Here is a 17,248-nt window from a genome sequence, read left to right as displayed (position 1 = left end):
TCAAGTGCGAGTCGGACTCACACACGAAGGGTTCCGTCGGTACCATCGTACAAGAAAGTACACTTTTTTTTTTTAATTTTCATGGCAGCCATTCCGAAATTTTTCTTATTTTGTTGTTATAGCGGTAAAAGTACAGATTCTGTGAAAATTTCAACTATAATATATAATATCTGTCCCGGCTTTACCCCGGATGGGTTCGAATCTAGTCGGGCTAACGTCGACTAAACACGTGAGTAAAGCCGGGACAGATATTATATATTATGGAAATCACTCACGATAATTTAATCGCTTAAAATTTCAACTCTCTACCGTAATACGGTTCACGAGATACAGCTCGCTGACCGACAGACGGACGGAGGCTTAGTAATAGGGTCCTGTTGGCTCCTGCTGGATCCTTCGGCTACGGAACCCTAAAAACGAGTTGTAGCCCGCATAATTTTTGTCGTAATGACGTTTTTTGTGTGTAGATTACTCCAATCAATCATCAATGGTAGTATGTACTACATATATAAAGGTCGTTTTGGAGGTTTTTTTAACACACACAGACCTAAAACGACATTCGATAGTTACTCATCGTCCGTTACGCCTTAACAGACGAGAGCGCAACACATCAAAGTGACCTACGATAACCACCCCGACCGGGAATCGAACCCACCGCCCGCTGAAGGTCACCCGTGACTCACTCTCTGAACGATAACAGTGAGTTGACTTCAATGTCAAACCAATCGACTAAATTGGTTATTTGGCATCTTTATATGGAACTGGCTTATGGCCGCGATTTCGTCCGCGTGGACTACACAATTTTCGAAGCCCTATTTCACCCCCTTAGGGGTTGATTTTCCAAAAATCCTTTCTTAGGGATGCCTACGCCATAATAGTAATCTGCAAATTCTGCATGCCAAATTTCAGCCGTATACGTCCAGTAGTTCGAGCTGTGCGTCAGTCAGTCAGTCACCTTTTCCTTTTATAAATTTAAATTTAGACTAGGTACTAGCTGCCCTGGGACAGCTTTGCTCGAGTAGAATTTTTAAAAATCTGTCAAAAAGTGGAAGGGGTTCACAAAAATCCTGAAAATTGAAATAGCTACCTACTTAATGACCAAACAATTTTTAATACATACCAAAAATTGCGGACTGGCAGGAATCGAACCCGCTTCATTCCTTCTACACTTCTTCATTTCTACGCGAAAGCCTAAATACCAATTTTCGTAGATATAACTTGAAAATTACAAGAAAAACCCTATTTTTGGTCCGACTCGGGAATTTCACCTCGAACACGCTAACAACTAGCCAACTAGATAGATCAATTATTATGTTATATCTATATCCAATATACATACTAAATACTAATATTATAAATGCGAAAGTGTGTCTGTCGTCTGTCTGCTAGCTTTTCACGGCCCAACAGTTAAACCGATTTGGGTACAGAGTTAGCTTACTTCCTCAGAACGGACATAGGCTACTTTTTATCCTGGAAACTTTAAAGAGTTCCCACGGGATTTTCAAAAACCTAAATCCACGCGGACGAAGTCGCGGGCATCATCTAGTTATTTATTATATATGACTGTGCAGTACGTACAATGTACATATTTTAGCGGCTAGAGATAAGGCTGGTGTGGTCGGTTTGACCGTGAAACGCTCGCGCTATATATAGCTACAATCGCGCCGTCCGTCCGGTTGTTCACTCCGTGTTTACAATTAACCGCCAGATACGCTGCATTCATCTCTGATCTCACCTGTCAGCTGCCACCGCTCGCTCATGCCACACACTACACAGCTTAGCGATAGCTTTGTAGTTTCGAACCTCGTTCGAAAAAGTCGTTTCTACTGACAAACTTTATGCGTAGTTGCCACAGCTACATGATTTTTTTGTATTTTAATTTAAGAAGCTTACGTTATCGATAGGTTGATAATTAATTTGTCTGTCTGTTAAGAAACCTATAGGGTCTCTTCCTGTTGACCTAGGAAATTTGGCAGAAAGGTAGGTCTTGTAGCAGACCGTGAATTTGTGGTTACATCAGAAGAAAAAAATTAAAATGTGTTCATGAACAAATATTGCTATTTTCAACTTTCAAAGTAAGATGACTATACCAAGTAGGGTATCATATGAAAGGGCGTAACACACATTCTAAAACGGATTTTTATTTATTTTTAAGGATGTAGTAAACAAATGTTATATTCGCAGTGAGTACATATATACAATTATATTTTATAATAATATATTCAGGTAGGTACATTAACACATTTCACATCCGTCGTTTTGTTCGATCAACAACAATGCCTGAGAGATTTAGCAGACAAGTATAACATCAATCGTAATCTCAGATGTATTGTGTCGAAACGGTTTTACCTGCAGAGAAGATTCGCACAGAGATATTGTTATTATTTAAAGCACAAAGTTGTGCGTCTCTGTCTTAACAAAGAAGTGACCCAAATGGGTACACTTAGGGCGTTTTTGCACACATCCGTGGTTTCACGGATCCGTCAAAAATACGAATCAAATAAACGTATTTATATGACTGTCACTTGGAACAATCACGGATTGTGACGGAACCGAATACGGATGAGTGCACAAACGCCCTTACACTGACATACATATAGTAGCTGACAGAAAATATTGTACATCGGCCTTTAGAAAGAGGAAGCGGTTTCGTAGAGCGTTGTCTCTGTCGTTGACACCGACAAAACGTCACATAGGTATGAGTGACAGACACAACGTTCTATAAATTCGAAATCTTGTGCTAAAGGTCGATGTACAATATTTCTTGCCGGCTCCTGTACTTTTTCTATTACTTAGCCCATTTCGAATCTTTAAAATTTTATTGAGTTCTATCAGAGTGAACTGGAGTTAGGAAACTCTCGGTTTGAACATGAATCGACGACCTGTCAAATATTAGGATGGGTGAGGTGAAATGTGAAATCAAAGAAATCTAGTCGTTTCATAGCCTACCTAGCGTCAAATATACTAGGTAACATTTGGCCCCTGCCAATGTAGGTGAAGCCCCGATGTTTTGTTAGAAATACCCTAACTGTCGTGAACTGTGGTTCGATTGATTTGTACTAACAACAACCAAACTTCATTTTATGCAGAGCTTTCCGAATACACTGTTATGTATAGTTCAATCTAGTCACAGACCACCACCTATAGACGCCTAATTCCGCACATAGTCTTGATTACGTGACTTTTGAGTCCACCAATCACAACAAAGCATTCTCCCCTGTCCCCCGCCAACATTTTACGATTTTGTTTTCATGCAAAACCTTGTAATATGCGTACTCTTAAGGTTGAATTCTCTGTGACTCTAGTATAGGCTTGGTAGTTGGTAGCTCCGAACTCAAAAACGTTGACGTCTCAATGTTCGGCTCGCGCAAAAGTTGCTAATTAGCAAAACAAAGTTCGTTTGTTTCTGACTCAGCTAGTAGTTACCAGCTTTCAGTAGACTGAATCATCGGATGCCGACCTGTGAAGAGCACCAACAGGGCTGTCAAAAAAACAAAAGATGGTTCCTTTTCCACCTCATAATGGAAAAACGGATTTCAAGAGCGTTTGTAGGAGTATATGCAGGTCTTTTGTGGTAAGCCCGGTTATATTTTGTTGTCAAAGTCCTGATCTTTTAGAAACTGCTTGATGTTTCTGAACTAAATATTATTGTTTTTTTTTTTCAATATTTCGTTTTCTGAAAGCTCTATCTGTTAAATAAATGAATCTGCCCCTTATTCGATCACGGAGCACGCCTCTTGCTATCATTTTAGGTGAAAATAGCTATTGCGCTGGAACCATGTCTCATTTACATCGAAATGACGTCATTTTGACGTCAGCCGAAATAAAAATATACCATCAGCTCGAAACTTCAGTCTAGTGCTGACGTCACTAAAATGGCGGCCACGCGGATTAGCAATTTGCGGGACTTATAGTGACAGTCTTCATACCGAACATACGGTGTCGTGAAGAGGAAAACCGATACTACCGCGTCGAGTTCAGCAGTGAGTCAGTGTGTGAGTCAGGTGTCACATAAATAGACTAACTGAGTAATCACTCATAATGCACATATCTAACTAATCACAATAATATAATGGCCATGTTCAGGTTGGTCTCATAGTTGTTGACACATGATCCGAACCAGTGGTAAATTAAATTAGTTGACGATTCAAAAGCACTTGTAAAAGTTTACTCGAGTTTAAAATATGTTCTATTCTATTTCCATTTTTGTTGTAGCAATTATGCAGCCTGGTGGAAATCCTAACCTGGTGGTCGATTCCGGAAAACGGAATTTATTATTACAATCGCAATCCCTTGTGCTCCGTCGTTAGCCGGTGGGATGGAACTTCGTGTGGTTTTTAGTCGGTAGACATTTTTTTTTTTTTTTTTCTTATCGTATGAAGTATCGTATAAAAACTAATTTTAAGTTTTATACATTTTACATATTATGATGTGGAATCCAAATACAGTTTTGAAAATTATAAGTTTAGGTAATTAGAAAACATTTGCCGAAAAATAGAATTCCACTTGTTGCATGTCGGATCGGACGACTAGTTATACATATATATAGGAGTTATATTTTTAAATTATACTGTGCTTCCCCATGGCCAGTGGTATCCACTATCCATGATTGATTTTCCTGACGAGAAAAAAAAAGGTCTTGCCCCATGCCTGAAAATTGTGGAACTTTGCCTGTGGAATTTATTTTTGTATAAATAACCAATGATGAAGTCTGATGGCAACTTGCTAATTTAGAAAGAAGTATATAACATTTTGATTTACTTTGATCTACTTTTAGTTTTTTATTTATTTATTTATATAACATTTTATGTCCCAGTAACATTTGATTCCCTGTTTTTCTTCACATTATTCTAAGTCTATGTAACGTGCCAGCAAATTGTGGAACCAGCATCCACAGCAGCTGCAGGACATGCTGTGTTTAGACCTACACTAGGCATGGTGTAGGTGCAATGGTTCGGACTCACTAAATTCGCACTCTTTCTTTGTAATATTAGTATGAATTATATCGCATTCTCTGAATTATACCGTTCTTTATGCCTGTTTAGTTTTTTATTTATTTCACTTTCTCTCTTACGACGTTCGCATAACATTATAAAATATAGATTATCTGATATCTCTTAGTCGGAGAGCAAAAAAATAGACACGTGGAACCTCGCCAAGTTAATAACTAATAATACAATGCCTATTATTATTAAGTATGTGCGTGCGCGCTGAATTATCAGACAGACGATAAGCTAAGTTTGTATGTAGTTAGCTTTAGTCTGCCTGCGTGGTATTTTTTTTAACTAACTGTAATCTACATTACCTAGCCACAAGTAACTAGGACCCTAGGCTTGCGCTTGACTGCAGTCACACCTTATAGAAAGGATGGATAGACTCTGCGCGTCTGGCTGGACTGGAAGATGCCTGGATGATGATGGAATCTCATCTTACTTATCTTTGTAAGTATTCTATCTTCCATCTGATATCCGAAAGTGATTTTTCAACAAAAGAAACCCATTAACAATCTGTCACTTTCGATACGTATTTCCTGCAAATCGCCGGCTCGCAGTTTATTGTGTCTGCGATAAGGCGGCACTGATTCGCGATAACGCTCCGGTAGGTATTATACCTATCTATACCTACCTACCCACGGTACGTTATCGCGAGGTATTTTTATCCGCTAAATTATTAAGCCCATTAACTCCGTAATAATAATGGTAATGGAGTGCAAAGAGCCCGCCGTGATTTGTCCATGTGTATTAATACATTTTTATTTTTATTTTTTATTTTTTTGCAACACTTACATCTAGCTTTACAGGCTTATTCCTAATACGCTAGTGTAACATAATATGCACTTCTTAAAAAAATTTATATCTAATGTAACATTTTGAAAAATACCTATATACCTACTTATTATTAATTACTACCACAACCTGAAAAGAATAATTCGTCGATGAAGTGCCAACTGCCAATACCTTCTATGAACGCGTATTTTTCACTATTATAGAAAAAAGCTGTGATAGCCTAGTGGTTAGGACGTCCGCCTTCTAATCGGAGGTGTTTGATCCCGAGCACGCACCTCTAACTTTTCGGAGTTATGTGGGTTTTTTAAGTACCTAATTAAATATCACTGTGCTTTAACGGTGAAGGAAAACGTCGTGAGGAAACCTGCATGCCTGAGAGTTTTCCATAATGTTCTCAAAGGTGTGTTAAGGCTTCCAATCCGCACATGGCCGGCGTGGTAGACTATGGCCAAAACCCTTCTCACCCTGAGAGAAGACATGTGTTCTGTAGTGAGCCGGCGACCGATGGGTTGATAAAACTAAAAAAATGTATATGATGTAGGTACATTACCATGCAAACTTCCACCGAAAATTGGTTTGAACGAGATCTACACTAGCGGCACGCTATGATGGCCGGTTTGACACATTACAATAGTGATGTGGAATGTCAATTTATTCTCGAACAAAAAACAATTAAGTTTTGTTTTTGTACCTGATTAAATAGGTTTAATAAAACAAAAATGTATATGTTTATTTAATTTATTTGAACGAACTGAATATTTGAACGAAAATGAATATACATACTTTATATGCACACAAGAAACATATGAATACAAAAGATACCGAAAAAGGTGCCACAAAAGGCCATAATTAATCAGATTCGTCCATACTACTATTTTCACTGTCGTCACTGCTATCATCACATACATTAATAATTATATGTTCGTTTTCTATAATATTATCTATTTTCACATCTCTTTCATAATCTTCCCTTATTAATTTAACAGTTCTATTCACAACCTTTTCCCAGTCTCCTTTAGTCACATGTTCACAAGCTTCTTCTAATAATTTTAGCATTTTTTTTGTGGTAAATGGGGGTTCTGTATTGTGTCTTGCAGCATATCCCTTAATTTGAGCCCACACCAACTCAATCGCATTATACTCACAATGGTAAGGCGGTAACCGTATAACTCTGTGCCCATGTTCTAATGCTATTTCGTCAATGACGTATCGGATCTTGGTTGGTTTGTTTTCTTTTAAAAGACGTACTAATTCCGCTTTTAACATATTCATGTTTGCATCTACGCCATTTTTACGAAGCCATGCGACGATATCAGCTTTCTTTTGGGATTGGGCAGGTGGCTTGTCAATTTGCATCGAGTGGTATGGGGCGTTGTCCATAATTATAATAGATGGTTCAGGGAGGCTACACAACATTGAGGTAAACCATTCAGTAAACTTTTCTCCATTCATGTCTTCATGATAGTCTCCAGTGGTTTTTGACGCAAAAGCCATGAGAGAACCTTCGACAAACCCGTTGATGGTTCCGGCGTGACAAATTATAAGTCGCGATCCTTTTCCTACAGGAACTTTGGAAGTAGATGCTGCTGTGTCATCGTTCCAAGAACGGCCTACAGTATGGTTAGCATTAAGCCATGTTTCATCCAAGAACACAACATTTTGCCAATTTTGATTTCTTTCACTTGCCGTAAAAAAGTATACCTTGCCATCGCTATATCAAATCTTTCCATCAATATTTTGCGTTTGTTACATTTTTTGTATCGAAATCCAATGGTCTTCAAAATCTTCGTTAAAGAACTTTCCCCACCGAAGAATAATCCAGCTTCCTTCAGTGAATGCACCAACTTTTTTCTTGTTGGATACTCCTTCTGTAAATAGTAGCCGTAAACATGTCTTCGGATAGCATCGGCATCAAAGCTATCGATGCCTACGACTGGTTTTGCTCGTTTTCCTCTTTTTTGGTGTGTGAAGTTTATTTTCTTCTGTGCCAGTCTCGCCATATTTTTTTTTAGTTATCCGTCTAACAGTTCGTTGTCCAATATTAAGCGCATCAGCTACGCGTTCAACCACTGACGTTATAGGTAAAATTGGCCCTCCATTTTGAGCTTCACGATCGAAATAGTTACGAAGGCGTATTAGGAACTCACGTGTCTGACTATTTAGAACAGTTCTCTGCGTACGTTCGGTCATATCGACGAAATCCACAACAAAGGGCTTGAACAGAGTCCAAATTAACGAGCAAGGGTCAACAGTAATGCAGTATCAATATTTGAAATCCAAAGCCAGGTCAAAACTATATCACAATCGCATTGCACTGACAGTTTATACTTTTCGAAGCAACGTCAATTCGAAACTGCTTTGTTTTGCATTGAGCATTGACGCGAGTTTGCCGGAGGTAGTAGTTGTGCTAGCCAGCGATCCTATGTGACGATCGTATTAGATTCCATTTTTAAAAATTTATTGATATTTTTTTGCGATTTCAGAGGTTTGTCCACATAGTGAAAATTGTTCATATTCACAAGTACATTCACCCCTTAAATGGTGCAAACTGATTTTTCTACACTTGTATACATTTAAGAAATCAATTTAATAAATAAATTTTGAGTCCTAAACCTAAAACTACATTCGATAAAATTTATGAATCTCTGCACATCACTATCGTCAATAAAGTAATACAATTATTTCCTTCAAAGTCGTTATCAATTAATACGGAACTTCATGAGCGGACAAACGTCAAACCGGCCATCATAGCGTGCCGCTAGTTTAGTAAGTAGTTTTTGATTTATCATGCAAAATGTCGATAAAATACGATTGTACTACGGAACCCTCAGTGCGCGAGTCTGATTCGCACTTGGCCGGTTTTTTTAAACAATTATAGAAAAACTAAGGTATTGCACAAAAAAGTTGTTGTTTTCAGAAGCTATTAAAACGTACGGTTATCTCTCAGACTATCGGTTGGTTTATGAGCTTGACCTCGAATCGTTATTCGAAGCCGGTATGTTATTGCGAACCTAATTATGTTTTTGTTTGTGTGTTTGATTCATAGAACGTTCGTAATAATAAAAGTACTTTGTTATTATTATGGCTTTCGCAAATATCAATTATTGTTGAGATTATATTGACGTGTCTACCTAATAGATTTTCTATTCAAAGCGATATTTAAGTCAACATACGATGCCATACCAGTAATAAGGATGATTCTGTATAAATATTTTCGTTAGTCATTCCTAAGGTAAGGAAGAAGAAGTCACTCAATGATATTGTACAAAAAAAAGATTGTTGTTTCGTGTACACAGCCTTTTGTGGGTAGCCAATTTTTTTGGTGTGAAAATGTGTCTATTTTTAACTGTGATTGGTTTGTTTTTGAACCACTATCATCTCTGACTTCATGCGCTAATTTTGTGCGCAAAGGATCAGCCTGGCTGTCCAACGTGGATATGCAGCAAGTATTCTTGGCACCATTCCGCGCGGGCATGATTTGTATAGTAATTAGATAAGGCTAGCCTTAAGTTTTATTGTAATAGCATAATAAATCATCATCATCATCAATCGATAGACTTCCACTGCTGGACATAGGTCTCTTGTAGGGACTTCCACACGCCACGGTCTTGTGCTGCCTGAATCCAGCGGCTCCCTGCGACTCGTCTGATGTCTTCCGTCCACCTAGTTTCCAACGCTGCGTCTTCCGGTGCGAGGTCGCTATTCCAGCACCTTGGGACCCCAACGTCTATCGATTTTACGAACTATGTGCCCTGCCCATTGCCCATTGCCACTTCAGCTTCGCAACCCGTTGAGCTATGTCGGTTACTCTAGTTCTCCTACGGATCTCTTCATTTCTAATTTGATCACGTAGAGACTCCAAGCATAGCTCTCTCATCGCCATGAGGCACATAGCGACCATTCGAAGACTTTGGACTTTAGGTTGGTCCCTTGTAACCCAAATAACTATTGCCGGGTCAGTCCATGACTGCCCAGGTATGGTTGGAAATTGAATCTTTACGTCATCACTCTTGACACTGGGTATAAATTTATTGAAAAAATCAATATGGCGGCTGTATGGCACCCATTTTCAAATGCCTTTTAGTTTTTTTTTTAAATAGAGATAGCGAGCTAACGAGCAGGTGGGTCACCTGATGTTAAGTGATTACCGCCGCCCATGAACATTTGCAGCATCAGATGAACTGTCGATGCGTTGCCGGCCTTTTGGCATGGCAGTTGTTTCAAATTTTATTAATTGGCTTATTTTTAAAATTGGAATCCCGCACGGGTTTCGTTTCGTAAAGGTTATTAAAAAATATATAAATAGCGTCCAAACGAGCAGTGACCATTGATTGATTTCATCGAAGTATTAGCGCTAACGAAGTTTTTGTTGTTGTCTGCAGGCCCGGGCAGACGGAGCACGGGCACGGGGCGCTGGCGTACGGCGGCAAGCAGGCGGGCGTGGCGCCCGCGCGGCCCGCGGCGCCCTACGCGCCCAACTATCCCTCCACGCTGCGTCTGCACCAGCCCTATGGATCCGCTGCGCTGTCATACAGGTGTGTACCGCCACCATGTACACCTAGTGTTCATTGAGAGTAGCTCAGGCGTTTTTGACATTGCCGCCAAACAGAACATCAATATTAGGCCGCCAAACTTTAAGCACCAATTGATAGAGTACAGTAACCAGTGATGTGGTTTATAACTCTATGACAGTAACCGACAGAAAATATTGCACCTCGAACTTTAGAAAGAGATAACGGTTCCGTCGTCTCTTTCGTTGAGACCGGCAAAACTTCACATACGTATGAGTGACAGAGACGACGCTCTACGAAGCCAAAATCTCTTTCTAAAGTACTACGATCTGCAATATTTCCTACTGGGTAGGTACTGTACCTATCTTTTACTACACTATGATAATTTGATGGTAAAATTGTAGCAACGTTTTGTTTTGTACAAGCCACGGCCAAAGCCTCCCAGACCAGATACAATTTAGAGAAATTATAAATTTCCAAATTGCCTCTACCGGGAATCGAACCCGGGGCTTTCCACTTATAAGAGAGAGCTCACTAGTGTGGCAGGGAGTTCGTCAAAACTACCCAAACTTGATGCTGTCTCCTTGATATGACACGAGGCTAATGTACAGTACGCGGCAGGTCGAGATGGCAATCGGGGTATAAGGTGGGGGACGCCCCGCACATCCGTGCTCGCCCGCACCGGGCTAGCACGGGGGCTGTGCGGGTGTGCGGGGCGTCCCCACCCCGATAGCCATTTCGACCTGTCGCGTACTCTTACCACTATAGCGCCTATGCTCTTTAATTTCTTTTGGGAAAAAATGTACTACCTATTTCAGTTCGCATTTTGGAGAAACTCTTACCTTTCATATCATTCATTAACTAAAAGCAGCGTAGGAACCTATTGAATGCCTAACCAAACCCTACTTACTAACTTGGCTAGAAGTTTCATTTAATGTCGGGTACGTGGGAGAATGGGACGCATTCATTACGTGGAGTCCCATTGTGTTTCAGTTGCGATATTCTGATGTTTCCACGCGATGTACCTATAGCACGCGACAGGTCGAGATAGCAATCGGGGTATGAGGCGAGGGGATGCCCTGCACACCCGCCCTATCCCTCACCGGGTTAGCGCGGGGGCTGTGGGTGTGCGGGGCGTCCCCACCCCGATTGCCATCACAAGCTGTCACGGACTATAGATACGTGTCGCCATTGTCGGATTATGCAGTTAAAAACCTGGAAAAATGTAATCTTGTTGTTCTTGTCATATTCAATCAATCGTGTATAATGCATAAAAAATGACTTTCACGCGCTATTTTAACTACATATAATATAATTTTGTCGAATTTCATGTCTAAAGTACGATTTTAGTCCCGACATGAGAGTCGACATATACTTATATATAGAGTTCAAATGGCGCGTGACGCCATTTTGTACGGACTACAAGGCCGATGATCTTTGTCAGCCCTAGCATCTATTTGGGCTGCATATTGCAAACACCAGTCTCAGTTTTTATCTACTGTTACGAGAGGTTTTCTAAGTTTTCCCAGAGATTTTCATCAGGGAAAGTGTTAAAATGAAACACGTAGATATAGCCGATATTGAGGCTTGTTTTATAATGGGGCGACGTGCAAGTTGCCCGAGCGCCTAGACGCTGACCACGCATTTCGCATTCGTGGAACGCTAATCTATGTAGAGCTAATGGGCCAGCCATACATAACTATCTACCTAGTAGTGTTTTGGTCTAAAAAAATGTGGTGTAAAATTAAAAGTGTGGTGTAAAATGTTCACTTTTCATAAATAAATAAAAAATAAATATTATTGTACCGTTGTTTTCGATCGTAAAATGAAACTGCACATGCCCTGAGATACTCGACATGTTTTTAAAATAACACCGTATCGCCTGCCACCTGGCTGCGTGCGATACGAGACGCCTCGGACTTCGGACTTCGGACAGCTTTTCTCTTTTGCGCGGAAGCCAACGGGTTTTTTGTTGTTGTTTTTGTATGAGACTTGACACCGGACCGTTAGTTGGACCTACTTCGTAATGTTTCCTTTCTCGAAAATTGTATGGATTGGGTAATATTGTGCAATCATGCACATCATCTAGTTATCGAGAAAACTTACAAAGAAATAAAATTCATACTTACTTCCATATCCATACTTAATATAAATGCGAATGTGTGTCTGTCTACGTCCTTCTCAGGGATACAAGGAACCTCTGTACCAAATTCCGTCCAAATTAAAATCAAAACTAGCAAACAGATAGACAGACTCACTTTCGCATTTATAATATTAGTATGGATGGATGTTGGTTCAGGGTTGATAGCTGGACGCTTTTCTTTGTGCATAATATTATTATATAAACAGTTCTGGCTGCACGAATTAATGTTTTTTGCATAAACAGTTCTGGTAGCACGAACCAATGTTTTTTGTATCAGTTCTGGCAGCACGAACCAATGGTTTTTGCACATACAGTTCTTGCAGTACGAATGTTTTTTGCATTTACAATTTTGGCAGCACGAACCAATGTTTTTTGCCTCAGTTCTGACAGCCCGAACCAATGTTTTTTGAATCAGTTCTGGCAGCACGAACTAATGGTTTTTGCATGAACAGTTCTGGCAGCACGAACTAATGGTTTTTGCATGAACAGTTCTGGCAGCACGGACCAAGTTATTTACATAAACAATTCTGGCAGCATGAACCCAAGTTTTTTGCGTTAACTGTTCCGGCAGCATGAACTTAAGTTTTTGGCATAAACATTCTAGTTCTAGCAGTATGAACTCAAGTTTTTGGCATACCCAGTTCTGGCAGCCGAAGCCAAGTTTTTGGAAAAGCTTCCTAAACACGTTAGTTTCTGGCGGCTTACTTCGGTCGTGTTTCATAACTGCTCCGGTTGGCTGGCGGCCAGCGAGCCGTTTTTATTGTTTTTATATTTTATTTCCACTCTTTCACTCGATTGTCTGGTTTGTCGTCGGTCTATTTATGTTTTGGCAAAGTTAAGGGAGTTGCGACACTTGATTCTTTGTTTTTGTATGACCTCGCAGTTTTGTACCGTAGTAGCTTTCATTAAGCTTTAGTCACACATACTGGAGGGACTGAAGCAATGCGGCGTTTTGTACCAATCAGATTATCTCTATACATAAAAATTAATCGCTGAATGTGTTGCTGATCGCAAATCTTGAGAACAGCTTAACGGATTTCGCTAATTCTTTTTTTATAACATTCCTTGAAGTGCGAGGATGGTTCTTACGGAGAGAAAAATATAAAAAATTGCCTGAAAAAGAATCGACTGTTAGGCGGTACGAAGTTCGCCAGGGCAAGTTTAGAACAAAAAAACACAGACAGAAGGAAGATACAAAAGGCGGCCTTATCGCTAATTAGCGATCTCTACCAGGCAACCTTAAGAATAGGAAAACTTGAGGAAATACAGATTATATTATACTAGATGATGCCCGCGACTTCGTCCGCGTGGATCTAGGTTTGTAAAAATCCCGTGGGAACTCTTTAATTTTCCGAAATCAAAAGTAGCCTATGTCCTTCCCCGGGATGTAAGCTATCTCTATACCGAATTTCGTTAAAATCGGTTGAACGGATGGGCTGTGAGACAAGCTAGCAGACAGACAGACACACTTTCGCATTTATAATATTAGTATGCATATGGATAAGATACCTACATGTTTCTATTTTCTAAGCCCCTTTTTTCACCTAGATGAACTTTTGAACTCAAAACCACTTAACTTTTAACATAACATATATATAACAATTTTTTATCTCTTAACATTTTACAGTGAAAGTCGCCCATCCAGTATTTTACTGCAGACTGGAGTGGAAATACTCGGAAAATGTTAATTATATGGATATGGGATGTTCTAGAGATTTGTGTGGGCTGATGTCGCGGTGTCGGCTGGAAATATGTAATCAAATGTAAAGAATAATGATATGTAATACATATATGTATATACATGTATGTAATAGATGAATATGTAATCTAAAGTAGTCAAAGGAGGTTAACAACGCACTAAACTTGTTGTTGTAGCGCAGTAAACATAACTTTGTTTACTAAGTAACTAGTAGCAGAGTTACGTATCCGAGCGACATTTCCACTATAAAGCGTAGCCAAATAATAAATTATCTATCTATAGGTACCTACTTCTTTATTTAATATTATAAAGAGGTAAAGTTCGTAAGTTTGTTTGTAGGGGGTAATCTCTGGAAATACTGAACCGATTTTGAAAATTCTTATACCAATAGAAAGGTACATTATTCCTGAGTAGGGAGGGGGGGGGGGGGGTGGGGTTCTATTCCAGCCACGCACCTCATTACCTACTTGTTTTAACGCTAAAGAAAAACGTCGTGAGGAAGTCTGCATGTCTGAGAGTTCACTATAATGTTGTTATCTATATGTTGAATCTAATCCTATAGCGTACTTCTCTCTAGGTCCTAGAATCATTAAATTTAGCTTATTAACCGACTTCAAAAAAGGAGGAGGTTCTCAATTCGTCGGAATCTTTATTTTTTATTTTTTTTTGTCTTATAGCTCAAGTAAATGGAAAAATTCGAAAACTGTGTATTTGTGGTTACATAACAATTTTTTCTTAATTGTTCTTTCTTGTACGATAGTACGGAACCCTTCACGTGACTTTTTAAGTAATTAGGAAGTATGTACAAACACCCTACCCCTTGAATTAGCTCCTAAAACTAAACAAAACAAGCTAGAGCGTGCGCCCTTCCGGTGAGCTCTTCCGCCCTTGCTGCGTGTGTAGGTCGCGGCATCATGTTGTGTATCTGCAATGCTGTATGTGTCCACTCACATGATCTAACTCTACCTACTAGTTATCATCTTCTATATCATCATCATGCTCAACCCATCGCTGGCTCACTACAGAGAACGGTTCTCCTCTAAGAGTGAGAAGGGTTTTGTTTACGCCATTTATTATATTTTTAAGTAATCTATTATAAATACACACACACGCACATTCAAACTCACACATAAGCATGTACGCAATGACATTTCCTTTCAAATTCCCCCTTCAGTCCGATTCCGCATTCTGGCGCTTACGCACGCTGAAAACCGCTCCTGTTTTGCACAACGAATGTGCCACGCAATTTATAACACCCGCTCCGCTCCGCTACCGTTTTAACACGCTAAGAGTTCAAAAAGTGTGCAAACTCGCAAAATCAAGTGAATCCGCAACTAATAAATAAACGCTAATTAAACCGCTAAAATAAGTGATCTGAACAAACCGTCAAGCAAAATAGGTACCTATAAAAAGTGCAAAATTAACCTATGACGTGTACATATTATCGCTAAACAATCTTGCTATCGAAACCCCTTAATTAAAATCAGTGCAGTTAAGTGTATCGGAAGGTCATCCCAAAGGTCATCATCAGCAAGGAGCAGATCCCCACTCACCAGTGACCGCCTGAAGCTCAGGTAATCCCACAATCCTTGTGGTCCTTCGAACCGGATTTAATCCTTTTGTTCCATCGACCGGGATCCGATCCTTTTGTTCCCATCGTCCTGGATCCAATCTGTTCCCTAACTATCCCGTTTGACCTTTAAACCTTCCATATTCCCTCAAAAAACACTTACAACAAAACACTGAAAACGCTATTTATATATTCCAATACTTATTTCATAGGTAAGAATCGAATCACGCTTCATACATCGAGTACCGAATTTATTAAAAAATATACAATTTTTTGTATATTTACGCATATTTGTGTTCAGATCATCGCATTATATTATATTAACGCATTATATATAATTATTTACATGTATTTCTCAGTATCTTAGGTTTTAAGTTGTTTTTTTAATTCTACCTGCATTCCGTTCGATAAATTATTCTTTGATCCATAATTATAATCGACCTTATTCGCTTGAAATAACGCTTACTATCGTATATCAAAAGTCAAAATGGCTAAGACAAAGGAATCAACTAATCTAGAAATCGTTAAATTGGAAGCAAAAAGGGAATTTTTATTTCAATCAGTTCAGCAAATTTATGATTTGTCACTTAAGGTGAGTGACCACGCACACAGAACGACTTTCATGTCCCGCATTCAATCTTTGGAGAAATTACGTCTAGATTTTACTACGAATTTAGATGAATTAATTTCAGCCTATTTAAACTCTGACCCTAAGTATGTTCCGAACTACTCCGCTCTTGGCGCGTTTGATACTTTATACTGTCAAATACAATATACGTTTAATGAGATTAAGACCGAGTCCACCACTTTGTCTCAGTGTGATAATCAATACAGTTTGTTAAACAAAAAGTTACCTCCGATAGATTTGAAGAGTTTTGATGGCAACCCTTCAAAATGGACAATTTTTTATGAAAATTTTGTGAATCTTATTCATAATAACAACAGACTCTCTGACATACAGAAGGTTCAATACTTGATTAGTTGTTTAACTGATAAGGCGCTCTTAGTCTGTTCAGGAATCCCGCCTACATCTGAAAACTATCTTATTATATGGAACGCATTATTAGAAAAATATCAAGACACGAGGGTACAGGCAGCTCAATATATTGATACAATATTAAATTGTAAACAAAATCAACCGCTCGAATCTTTTGTTGATCAATTCTGCTCTGCGCAAGCAGCTTTGACACGTTTACCTATTAAGAATTTGTCAGATTTTATGATAACGCATATTGCACTCTCGAAATTAAGTAAGGAAACTGTTTCATTGTTCGAACAGACGCATAAACACGTTGAAATTACTACTTTTTCTGATTTAAATACATTTTTAAAAGAACAATTAAAAATACAAACTTTGCGAAACACACAAGTCCATCAAACTCCCAATAAAAAACCTATTTCATACAAACCTAAATCGCAAACTCAAACGTATACAAGTACAGTCGGCAACAACAATAATTATAATTTAAATTCGCAAAATACTCAACGCACTTGCATTATATGCAAAAATCAGAACGCTCATCCGCTCTATAAGTGTGA

General features: G+C 39.1%; 1 protein-coding gene across 5 annotated transcripts in view; it reads left to right on the top strand.

The window, feature by feature from the left end:
• Nucleotides 1–17,248, top strand: part of Smr (Smrter) — a 190,830-nt gene that overhangs the window by 107,563 nt on the left and 66,019 nt on the right. For all 5 annotated transcript variants that reach the window (XM_069500873.1, XM_069500875.1, XM_069500874.1 and 2 more), the window contains one exon: nucleotides 10,169–10,321. In XM_069500873.1, the coding sequence (XP_069356974.1) occupies nucleotides 10,169–10,321 (153 nt within the window). The remainder of the gene's footprint in view (nucleotides 1–10,168; nucleotides 10,322–17,248) is intronic.

This window comes from Maniola hyperantus, chromosome 9 (assembly GCF_902806685.2).
Source record: "Maniola hyperantus chromosome 9, iAphHyp1.2, whole genome shotgun sequence".
In the NCBI taxonomy this organism is placed as follows: domain Eukaryota; kingdom Metazoa; phylum Arthropoda; class Insecta; order Lepidoptera; family Nymphalidae; genus Maniola; species Maniola hyperantus.
Note: the sequence above shows the minus strand (reverse complement) of the source record. Positions and strands in the feature narration are given on the sequence as shown.